The following is a 12790-nucleotide window of genomic DNA, read 5'->3' as shown; positions in this document are numbered from 1 at the left end:
TAATTTCTCCTCAGCTTCTTTCTAGCTGAAGCTGACACTCTCTGTGGTTTAGAAATGGAAGAATCATTAAAACAATACGTATGACCTTCAATTTCAATAGCGAGATGGTTCAGTGATCTCAGCTAATAGGAGTATTCACTCCCTCCCCCACCAATGGTGCAGATGATAATCCTAATATGACTTCTCATCCATATGTTCCCTGCCCCATAACTCTACTTTAGAGGGGCTAGCCAAGGTACTGGGGGTCTCCCTTTAGGTCTTTCTAATATTGTGTGGGTATCAGTATAATACTCAGAAAGCCTGTCATCCCTCACTACGTAAGCAGCTCACCTCCTTTTCTGATCATACACTTCCTGGATGATATCCCGGACACCACTTTTTGTGTGAAAGTTGTCATTACTCGAGCTGTGCTGCTGCCTGCTTATGCCCACCTGGCCTCTCTCTGCAACCCTGGCATCAGAGAAAATATTGGTCCTAAAGAGATGAGATTTGTCCAAGGATCCTCTGATTATCTTCAACAATTGAAGCATAAAATAGAGTGATGGATGCTAGCCAAAGAATGCCCTGCATTAAGTCCAAATAGAAGAGAAATTCCCTACAGATGGTTATATTCTCCAGATGCTTCAGTTTGTGGCTGATGTGTTAATTATATCAAGATCTGGAATACTATTAAGAACCATGGCCATTCAAAAGAGCTCAGTTTAATAAGCCATAGAAGAAAAAACAAATGACAGAGGAACGTCTATTGCTCATAATGAATGCTAATGGAGTTCATCATTCAGTACATAAATAAAAATAAAAATTAGAATAATAGTTAGTATTTATATAAGGCTTTATAATTTGTATTTCATCTTACCCTCACAACAATCCTGGGAGGTAGATACTATTATTATCCCCATTTTACAGATAAGGAAATTGAGGTAGAGAGGTTAAGTGATTTGCACAGGGTCACACAACTAATAAGTATCTGAGGCAGGATTTGAACTCAAGTCTTCCTGACCCCATGTCAAGCACTCTGTCCACTCTACCACCCAGCTACTTTATATATTGTGGACAGCTAGTGTTACTGGATAATAAATGGGGCCACATGTTGAACAACAGGGAGACAGCAGACTAGACGGCATTTAGGAAATGATACAGCACTTTCCACAATCCCAAGGTGCCCCCTGTCACAAAAGCCTATCCTTCAAATATCTTATTCATCTGATTTCAAATTCAAACTGAAATCTGATAATGAAATCTTCTGAGAATCAGAATCGAATGCTTTCAGGTTATAGAAAGCTCCAATTTACAGAAACAGTTGGAGAGAATTTTATCAATTGAAAAAAATAGACTTATGAATTTTCTAAGTAACAGCTTGCTTTTCTTAATGTATTCTATGCTGCAGGGTCCCTCCTTCCTGTGTTATTCTCTCTGAGTAAAATGAATCCCTTCTTCCCTAGGGACATGCCACTGCCTTACAATACTGTTTCCAAATGCCATACAGTAAAAGGTCCAGGCATCTGAAAAACCCTTGCATAAAATCCCTAGTTTTCCCCAAACACAACAGTTCAAGTATCATTTCCTACTGGAGGCCTCCCTCCCTCCTTGTATTACATACACACATAGTTTGTATTGCTTATCTGCATACTCACTGTTTCTTCCCAGTATGATGTAAATTCCTTGAGGGTAAAGACTATTTTTTTACTTTATATTTATATCTCTAACACCTATCACATTACCTAATACACAGGCTCTCAAAAACTGCTGAATTGAATTGAATCCTGTGCAGCAGAAAATTGGGCAACTTAACAGTATGCTGGGGATAAATGCTATCTACGAGTCATCTCACCAACCAGCTAAACAGAAGATACAATGATTCCAAGAATGCAAAAATTCTGCAATCAAATCACATTACAGATAATATGACTCATCTAAAACTACCCAAAAAATCAATAAAGGAAGCACACAGGCCTCCCATGTAGTTAAGGTCAAGACAATAAGGCTTTATATGGCAGAAGAATAAGAAAAAAAAAATTAAAGGTCAAGTTTTGAGGGCCCCAAATGTGGCATACCATAAAAATTTCAGGAACCTCCTCACAATGACTAGTTGATTACTTCAACCTGTCTGTGTTAAAAAATAGAAACATCCCATAAAGAGAGCAAGATGGAATCGTATGTGGAGAGCAGGGCATAACGCCAACACCGAATTCCATTCTATGAGAACCAAACACACTGTCTTCTCTCTGCTTTCACAAGGAGTGTGCATAAAAGTGACAACAGCATTCCCCAGAGCATGTGGCTACTCCAATCTCACATGCAGGCACTAGAATGACATTTAAATACAATATTCTAAAGTTATTTGCATCTATCTCTTCTTCCTCTGAACTTCCACTTCGATCAACTCAGCCCACCATCAGCTCCTACCTGGATAACTGCACATCAATTAGACCCTTTACTTTCCAAGTCCTCTGCCCTATAATCACAGAATTATGGAGGTAGAGGGACAAAGGTCCCAAAGGAGTAACTAAGTCTCCCCCTCTCATTTTACCGATGAGAAAACTGAGGTACAAAGAGGTTAAATGATTTGCCCACAGTTACACACTTGTCTGAGGCAAGATTCAAGCCCATATCTTTCTGCCTCCAATGAGCTGTCCACTTCACTATGTTGAGATCAGATTAATCTTCCTCAAACACTGCTTCTGTCAGGTCACAGTACCAAGCAAAAACCTTGAGTATCTCCACAATCAACAGGACTGTAATTTACTGGTAGTTCCTAAAGCTTTACCAAGTTGATCTCCAAGACTGGAGGCTGCTCTCACATCAGCTTCTCCAGAGATTTCTCTCTTTCTTCTGTAAAATTCATTTTATTTTTATTTTATGGAATAAAACAAGGGTTTCTATAACATAGTATAATAAAAAAAATATGATGGCACATGAAGCTGCAGATCTATTACTAGGCACCACAGATTTCTAGCAGGGTGGGGAGCACTTCCATTTTCTGTCCCCATCAGTGATATACATTCCTTCTTTCTCCTTTTTTTTGCATATAAAACTGCAAATCCATTCTATACTACTTGCTATTCCTTTTAAATATATAAAAGTTATCATGTAACTTTCTTTTTTTCCCTTTTTTCTTCCCTCCCCCTCTCCCTAGAAATGGCTAAGCATTAGACATAAATATATATCTATACATATATATGTACACATACATATGTAAAATCATTCTATACATACTTCTATTTATTAGTTCTTTCTCTGAATGCAGATAGCAACTTCCTTCATAGGTCCTTTGTAGTTAATTTGGTATTAACAAGAGTCAAAATGACTTAGTCACTCCAACTTATTCTTTAAATTCTTTAAATTGCTGTTATTATATACAATGTTCTCTTAGTTCTCATTTCACACTTCATTATTTCATGCAAGTCTATTCATGTTTTTCTAAGATCATCAAGCTCATCTGTTCTTACAGCACAGTATTCCATTATGATCACATGCTACAACTTGTTCAGCCATTACCCGACTGATGGGCACCCCTACAATTTCCAGTTCTTTGCCACCACAAAGACAGTTGCTATACATATTTTAGAACACATAGGCTCTTTTCCTTTTTCCCTAATCGTTTTTGGAAAGAGACTTTGTAGTGATATTGATGGGTCAAAGGGTATAGGCAATTTAATAACTCTTTTGGCATAATTCCAGATTGCTCTCCAAAATGGTTGGATGAGTTCACAGTTCCATCAACAGTGAATTAGTGTCCCAACTTTTCACATTCCTTCGAATATTTGTAGCTTTGCCCTTCAGTTGTTTTAGCCAATTTGATATCTCAAGGTTGTCTTAATTTGTATTTGTCTAATCAATAATGAGTTAGAACATTTTTCATATGAGTTTTGATTTCTTCAAAAGTGCTTGTTCATATCCTTTGACCATTTATCAACTGGGGAATGTCTCATATTTTCTGCTTTCCTTCTGATCTTGTCTACATTTGCTTTATTGGCATTAAATCTTTTTAATTTAACATAATCAAAATTATTTGTTTTATACCTCACACTACTCTCTATCTCTTGTTTACTCATAAATTGTTCACCTGTCAATTAACTCTGATAGATAATATGTTCCATGCTCTTCAAATTTTCTTGTAATATCTCTATATCTAGATCATGTATCCATTTTGACCTTATCTTGGTAAATGGCGTAAGATATTTGTCTATGACAAAATTCTACCAGACCACTTTCCAGCTTTCCCAATGATTTTCACCAAATAATAAATTCTTATCCCAAAAAATTTAATCTTTACACTTGTCAGGCACAAAGTTACTATAAATTGTGTGTCTACTCTGTTCCACTGATCTACCTTTCTATTTTTTGGCTAGTACCAGAAGTTTTGATAATTATTGCCATATAATATGGTTTAAGATCTGGTACTGCTAAGCCTCTTTCATTTACTTTTTTTATTAGTTCCTTTGATATTCTTGACCTTTTATTCTTCCAAATGAATTCTGGTATTATTGTTTTTAACTCAGTAAAATAATATTTTGGTAATTTAATTGGGATGGCATTGACTGTATAAATTAGTTTAGGCAAAATGGTCATTTTTATCATATTGGCCCTACCTATCCATGAACAATTAATATTTCTCCAATTATTTAAATATAATTTTATTTGTAAAAAAGTTTTTATTATTTTGTTCATATAGTTCCTGGGTTTGTTTTGGCAGGTGTACTCCCAGGTATTTTATGCCGTCTAGAGTTATTTTAAATATACATCCTCATGTAATGCAAGCTCTAATCCCTCATCTCTAATCTATCCTCCCCCTAAACTATGCTTCTTATAACTGCCAGGATCATCTTCCTTATACACAGATCTATTCCTGTCACTCTTCTGCTCAAAACTCTACAAAGGCTCCTCACTACCCACCAAAGTGAAGCCCAGACTCCACAACCCGGCATTTAAGGTCCCCACACAACCTGCTGCCTCCTTACCTCTCCAGCCTAATCTCATGCTAACACCCAAACTTTCAACATTTGTCTCAGCCAAACTGGACTACTCAACGTCCCTAGTACCCATCTAGTACACTCCCACCTCCATGCCTTTGCTCGCAGTTACTTATAACTAGCATGCCTTCCCCATTATCACTGGATTGTAAGCTCTATGACAGCAAAAACTGCATCACACATAAAGTGTGGGTCTTTATTCAATTCATCACACAGTTTTCTCTCCACAGAGGAAAAGCTTAATGAATGTCTGTTGAATTGAATTGAATTTCTGCCTTTTGAAAATCTATTCATAATTTGAAGTATAGCTCCTCAGTAAAGCTTTCCCACCTCTTCCTCCTTGCCTTCCCTCCTGCCATTTGGGAACAGTCTCTCCTACCCTGGACTCACAGTGTGTCTCTCATATTCCTATATACTCTATTCTGCATTTACAGACGCCATATTCTTTTACTGTATAATTATTTTTTAGTTATTGGATCATCATCCATTGCCTACTCACTAAGTATGTATGTACTCCATGGCTCTGTCCTCAGATTCTCTTCTCTTCTCACTCTAAACTCTATTCCCTGGTGATCTTGATAGCTTTCATGGCTTCCAATCATCTCTATGCATAATTCTCAAATTGCTCTCTCTATATATAGATACATGCATACACATGCATGTGCATGTATACATGTCTATATGTGTATTATGCATAGATGTACATGTGCACACAAATGCACGTGGGCATATATGTATATTGTATTGTGTGTCAATTTCTCATCATTTCCCTGAACTTCAGTCCCTACATCCTTACCTTCTGTACTCGATGTCAATGTCACTTCTTGAATGCCCCATTCATATCTCAAATTCAACTTGTCTAAAAGTGAACATTGATTATCTTCTGCCTCTAAACCTACTCCTTCTTCAAACTTCCCTATTTTGTTGATAATGTCATCATTCTCCTCACCATCAAGAATCATAACCTCAGCTGTCCTTGAATCTTTCCTCTCCTTTACCTGTCCCCACTCATCTAGTTGATAAATCCTTTTTGATTCTATCTCCCAAACATCTCTACATCTCTCCCCTTCTCTCCTCTCCCTCAGCAACACCTTAGTTCAGACACTCATCAACCCTCATTTGGTCTATTATAATAGCCTCCTAAATGGTCTCCCTGACTACAGTCTCTTCCTCCTCAAAGTCAGGTATCTAACCATGTTACCTATCCTGCCAGAGGCAGTGTTACATAGTGGAGAGAAGAGCTGGCCTCAGAGTCAGAACTGCCTCTGACACTTACTGGCTATACGACAACGGGCAAATCACTTAACCTCTCAGTGCTCTAGGCAACTCTTCCAACCAATAAATTGCAAAGAAGATGATAACCTGCATTCATAAGAATTTCCTCACTTGGGAGTTCCTTATAGAAATGAAATCATAGGATCCTGATCCCTATTGTTTCTAAGATAAACTACAAACTCCTCAGTCTAGCATTTTAGGGCTTCCATAATCTGGATCCAACCTACCATTCCAGACATATCTCATTAACCTGCCTGTTCAAATTTCCCTGTGTCTTTTGAAACTATTGCAATTCTCCCCATCACTGATGGTCATACTTTCAGCATCCCTCTACACCCCCCATACTAGCTCTAATCTTACTGTAGAAAGCATCAGTATCATTTCCTTTTCCAATAACATTTTCTGTTACTTTGAGCAGGATAGCAATATAAACTTCACAAGAACCGGAAAAAAACACTTAAGTAGTTATGGTAATATTAAATTGCAACCATACTAAGAGTTAAAAACAAAAATATCTTCAAGAGATCACATGCATATGTAATTTTTTTTTAAAAAATAAAGTTTCTTTTTTAGCCAAGGAAATAAAATTTAGTGAAATTACACTTTTTGGTGGAAAAAAATTATAAACTTACTAGTGGTAGTTTGTTAAAAGAATAAAAACAAGTCAATAAACTACATATTGGAGTTGTGAGATGAAGTACCTCAATTTGGAACAACCCTACACATTTGGGATTGGGAAATCCTTCACACAGACTATACATAGTCTAGGCAAGCTGGACTACTACTTATTCCTTATACTCTTCATACCATCTCCTGGATCTACATTTGCATAGTGCCTGGATTGTGTTACATTCTCTTTGCTTCTTCTCTGAATGTCCATCTTCAAGGCCACCTCTTCCAAGCAGGCTTCCCTAATTCCCTGGCCTTTCCAGTTAGTGCTTTCTCCCTCCTTAATCTGTCAATGTGTTTTATCTTCCCACTCATAGGTGAAACTCAGCCCGTGCTCTATATACACTTACGCTTCCAGTAGACCAACCCAAGTTCTTGAGGTCAAGTTAAGACATATCCATTTTTGTCTGTGAATAAACTTCTCTCCTTCACTTGCCCCTTTACACAATACTTTCCATAGAATTTAACTATGATGAATATAGTATTTTTATTTATGTCTTTTATCTCCCTTGCTAGACCTGCAAGCTTCCTGAGGGACAGGAGTCATATCTTCCTCACTCTTGCATCTCCCCAAGGGCCCAGCAGTTTCTTACACAGTTTGCCCTAAATAACAGAATAGAACACAACAGAACTGAAAAGCAAGAGACTTCAGACAGAGTATATCATCCATACCCTTGATTTTACAGTTGAAGAAACTAAGATCCACAGACTTTAAGTAATTTGCCTGTTTGCAGCAAAGTTCAGAATAGAATACAGGTCTCTTGACAAGCAGACCAAATTGTTTTTTGTTATATAATCCAATTTCTTCAGTAAACAAACTCTAGTGATTACTTTCTGATGTTCTGATTGCTTTGAATCCAGCAAAACTATCTCTTTCCTTCTAACTTTTTGTTCCCTGGACCCTCTTTTATCCACTCCTTAACTGATACTGAAATTTCCTAAAGACCTGTCCTCAATCCTTCATATACATATATACATGTATGTAAATAAATATATATGTATATATATATATATATATATGTGTATATATATATATATATATATATATATATATATATGCACACACACACACACAGACATACACACACACACACATATTCTCTTTCTGGGTGATCACATCAATTCCCAAATTTTGATTATCATGTACAGGTGAATAGACTACTCCAAAAGTATTTATTAAGCACTTGTGGATACAGAAACTAAACAGTCTCTGCCTTAGAGGAACTTATATAATAATAAAAATATTTAGCACTTATATAGGTTTGCAAAGTACTACAGAATACATAAAAATCAGATACACAGTGATGGGAGGGCATTAACAACTGCCAGAACTAAGAAAGGTTTCTTGAAGCAGGTGACACTGGAGCTGAGCTTCAAGAGAAGTTAGGAGTTATAAGAAGCAGGGGTGAGGAGGGAGATGATTCCAGGCTTTTGAGACAGCCTGTGCAAAGTCATCAAAGCAGGAGATAGAAGGTCATGCGAAATGAGTCACAAGTCAGCCAGTCTAACTATAAAAAAAAAAGAGCGTTAAGTAGGGTATTGTGGGGCAGCTAAGTGGTATGGTGGATAGAGCACCAGTCAGGAGGATCTGAGTTCAAATCCGGCCTCAGACACATAACACTCACTAGCTGTGTGACTCTGGGCAAGTCACTTAACTCCAATTGCCTCACCCCCCCAAAAAAGGGGGGGGTATGTGTAATTAGACTAGAAATGTAGACTTTAGTCACATTGTACAGGGCTTTAAATGCTAAACAGAGAAGCTTATGTAGTATCCTTGAGGCAACAGGGAGCCACTAAAGCTTCTTTTGCCAAGGTCTAACCTGGCCTGACCTGGAGAAGGAAATAGCAAACCACTCCAGTATCTTTGCCAAGAAAACCCCAAATGAGGTCAACAAAGAGTTGGACACAACAGAAAACAACTGAACAACAACAATGAAAACCTAGTCTGACCTGAAGAGTATTAATTGGGCAAATGTGAGGAGGATGGATTCAAGATAGTTACCAAATCTCTCTCCCTAGTTCCAACCTCTTTCCAGGCTCAATTTTCCATCTGTCAACTGTCTCCTGCAGATACTGTATGCCCAACATGTTTAAAACAGAACTCAACATCTCACTGCCAATACCTTATTTTCTTCTTGATTTACCCATCTTTGTCAATTATAACACCATCCTTCTCTATTTTTACCTTTGGTTATAATAACTATGACTATTCCCTCTCCTTCATCTCAACATCTAGTCACAGAATACTGTTGTCTTCTATTTCAACAATACAACTTAGTATCTATCCACTCCACAAATATCCTGAATTTCCCCATTCTCACCTTTAGATGTCTATTCCTGGAATGCTTTCCATTTTAGCTACCACCCCACCCCCCACCTCTGCCATTTGAAATCCCAACCATCCTTCAAAAGCTAGCTCTAAGGCCTCCATGAATATTCCCTGGTTCTAGTAGGAGGGAATATCTCTCACTGCACATATTCATAGAATTAAAAGATTTATGACTGAAATGAGCTTCCAAAATAATCTAATACAACTCCCTTATTTTATAAGTGAGGCCCAGAAAGACAAAAGAACTTGCTAAAGATTAACAACTAATAAATGTCAATTTTCTCTGACTCCTTTCTACTAACACCAATTTGTTGGTTCTATTTCAAACAGTTATGTAAGTTTATCTCCATTGGATTTAGTGTTTTTCCAGCACCTATCATAGTACCTTACCCAATTCAGTTTCCTAAATGTATGGATGAATAACAGGTTTCTACTCTATCTCCAGACAGCAGTCTATCCTAACTAGAAGAGGAAAAAAATAACAAGGTTGTTTAAAGCCCACTAACTTTTTCAGATGGAAAAGTTTGCTGTCTTTTATGACTAGAATACCAACGACTAGAATACCAGTTGGTGATCCTCTTTTCTTTGAAATAAGTAATAATGCAGAAAGTTTGGAGACATTATTGTTCAATAATGGAACTAAAAGAATTAACCAAAAGAATTACCTGACCACAGCCTCATGCCACCTACCTGCAGGCGTGTGCAGAAGAGAATGGCAATCCACATGCCCAACCAACAGAAGGTCTTTGGCAGGACCATGGCTCCTGATCTCAGAGGGCTTGACTTCAGCCTGTCAGAAAAAGCAATGGTGTCAAATTAATGCCCCTACCCTACTGTGTCTCACCCCTCTGGAAGCTTGGTGACTCAGCCGGACGCGGCCAAGGAATAGGACATTGGACTCAGAGCAACCCCAACACGAGAAAGGTTTGTGCTGGCCGAGAAGCTGACTCAGGGCACAACATGCCGTGATCAGTTTTCGGGATGAGGTATTTCCAATTAGGGAAAAGAAGTTGTGGACTTGGCCAAAGGATAGAGCCTTGGCTAGCAAGTATGGGTAAAATGTATCAAGTGCGTGCATATGAATACAGGAGATGATACGTATTTGCAAGTTTTGCGGTACGCACGTGCGTGTACGTGTGAAAAACTGCCGCACCCGAGCGCCCCACCTCCCGCGTTCCCATTCGGCAGGGTGGGGCCGCGAGGCGCCTTGCTCCGGGGGCCAGCCTCAGACTGCAAGGGAGCCCGAGCGACTCCAAGGCTCCAATCCTGCACAAGCCGGGAGCGCAACCCAGAGGCCAAGGTATCTTGGGACGCCCCAGCCAAGGCTTGGCGCGTGCCCGCCCAAAGGCTCTCTGGTGAAGGTTCCACGTGGAACCCGGCCAGAAACAGAGCGAGGAGTCCAGAGAAGTCAGTCCTCCCGGAGCTGCCCAGGCGCAACGTCCGAACAGACGCAGGGTCCGGCCCGCTGCCACGGCCGCGGGATTCTTTGCAAACCCGGAAGTCCCGGAAGAAGAGCCACCTCTCCCTCCTATCTCCCCTGTCCCGAAGTCCTGCACCTGTACGTCGGCCCGTGCCAACTTAAGGACGCCCCCGAGACCCGAGCGCCTACAGGTAGTCCGAAACTGGGAGGTCGCCAAAGCAACCCCAACTTTTCCCTCTACCCTGGAGTTGTGCCTGGTCGAGGCGGACCCTGAATCTCAGACAACCGGGAGTTGGAGAAGAGAGTGGGCAGCTTACGAGTGGGTGTCTTTTTGCATATTTTCCTTTCAGTTTCAGGAAATAGGCAAAGGATGACGTTGAAGAAGTGGCGTGTTCTAATGGCCCGTGGTCATTCCTAACTTCTGTATCGAGGAGCTGGGAAGTGCAGCGCCCCCGCCGATGCAGAGCCGCTCTGTCCGTGGGTGATTGGATGGCTTCGCACTCATCTGGAGAAAGCATTAACGGGACCCGACCTAATGCGATCCGCAAATGTGCTGCTTCTTCCGACCTGTCGCGACTTCTTCGCGCCAGCGCCCCGCCGAAGTGATGCAGAATCCCCGGGACGCTACCCCTTGCTCCGTGCTCTCCCTTTGCCTTCAGCCCCAGCAAGTGGCTCGTCACCCGTGTCCCCCTCCCTCTTCACACACACACTCAATCACTCAATGCCCCTTAACTGAGCCCCAGTTTTTTCGAGCCTGCACACACACACACACACACGCGCGCGCCCTTTACTCTTCAGAGAGCCACAGCACCCCGTAGGGTGACATTTCTGTATACCTTCCTTCGGGATTGCTCGGGTGGGTCCGTCCCTCTTCGACTCATGTCATAAATGGGGCATGCTGTCCCCCCTCTTTTAGTGCCAAAATCGGTCCCCTAACATGTTGCCAATTGATGAGAACTTCCGTGGCTGTCTGGCTCCTTCTAGCCCGCCGCTCAGCTAGCTCTGGCCTCTAACTTTGTGCCATCAGAATCCGAAGCCTCGCTCCCCTCCCAGGCGGGCTCCCTTGCCCACCCCACTTTCTCCGTCTTCCACCGTACCTACCTTGCAGTGATGACCTGTACTCTGTCTCCTGCACCCAAAGACCGCTCCAGCTCTGCTCGAGGCTCGGAAGAGAGCAGTTGCGATCCTGTCACCACCACTGGGGATGATGCCTTCTCATTCCAAGCCCAGAGAAGCATGACCTTACTGCACGTCGGCCTCCAACTCGCGGCGTCGCAGCCGCCAAGATGTTAAATGGTGCTGGAGCCGAGGCTGCCCCACCTCTCCATTCCACCCCCCCCAACCCCCGCCCTCCCCTCCTATCCCCACTCCTGGGACTGCCCCGGCGCGGAGCACTTGCGGGAGCCAGACTCCGGAGAGCGCGCGCGCCGCCACCTGTAGCACCGGAGCAAGTGCACTGGACCACGCGCCCCACCCCCATTGAAGACCTCCCCCCCACCTCCCAGTTGCCCAGTGCCCCAGGATGGAGCTTAGCCTCCTAGGCGACTTCCCATAACGGAGGCATCTCTCCTTCCATCACGCACAGTCACTGACAGAGGCGAACACGCCAAGAGCTAGGGAAAAAGTGTCCAGAGGCCCTGCTTTCCCTGGGGGCAGGTGATTGCTCAGTGGATAAAGTACCTTAGGCTAGGGGACTTGGTCAGAATCCTCCTAGTCCGAGTTTGCTGGAAGCCACTTCTTGCTCAATGCCTCCTGCCAGGTGTCGTGCCAAAGGCAGGGATTGCAGCCCCGGGCGTGTTATGGTGGAAATGCTGCAGCGTTACAAAACGTAACCAGCAAGGGAGGGGAGGGTGGGGAGGAGGAATATGTTGCAAAACAAATTCAGAACCTTTGCAGCATTCAGAGCAAGGTAGGCTCTGGAATAATAAACCCAGAGATCAAAACATACTCAAGTACCGCACAGAGGTTTAATAGATAGAATTTTACCTTTAACATCTGTCTTGTGCCTGTAAAACTTTAGAGTTTTATGCCATGGTATAATATCCAAAACAGCGAAAACCCTAGTGGCTAACTTTTTATCCAGCTCCTTGGCTGTGATAGGCACAGACTGTTAAAATACCTTTA

At 41.6% G+C, this 12790-nt stretch overlaps 1 protein-coding gene across 2 annotated transcripts in view; it reads right to left on the bottom strand.

Moving 5' to 3' along the window:
* The window catches only part of ADAMTSL3 (ADAMTS like 3), a 567152-nt gene extending 555172 nt beyond the window's left edge, over positions 1–11980 (bottom strand). For both annotated transcript variants that reach the window (XM_020966068.2, XM_020966078.2), the window contains exons 1-2: positions 11768–11980; positions 9937–10036 (exon numbers count right to left, since the gene is read on the bottom strand). In XM_020966068.2, coding sequence (XP_020821727.1) covers positions 9937–10036; positions 11768–11904 — 237 coding nt within the window. In that variant the 5' untranslated portion in view covers positions 11905–11980. The remainder of the gene's footprint in view (positions 1–9936; positions 10037–11767) is intronic.
* Between the last annotated feature and the right edge of the window lie 810 nt (positions 11981–12790).

This window comes from Phascolarctos cinereus, unplaced genomic scaffold, assembly GCF_003287225.1.
Source record: "Phascolarctos cinereus isolate Bilbo 61053 unplaced genomic scaffold, phaCin_HiC Scaffold_3;HRSCAF=262, whole genome shotgun sequence".
NCBI classification, from domain to species: domain Eukaryota; kingdom Metazoa; phylum Chordata; class Mammalia; order Diprotodontia; family Phascolarctidae; genus Phascolarctos; species Phascolarctos cinereus.
Note: the sequence above shows the minus strand (reverse complement) of the source record. Positions and strands in the feature narration are given on the sequence as shown.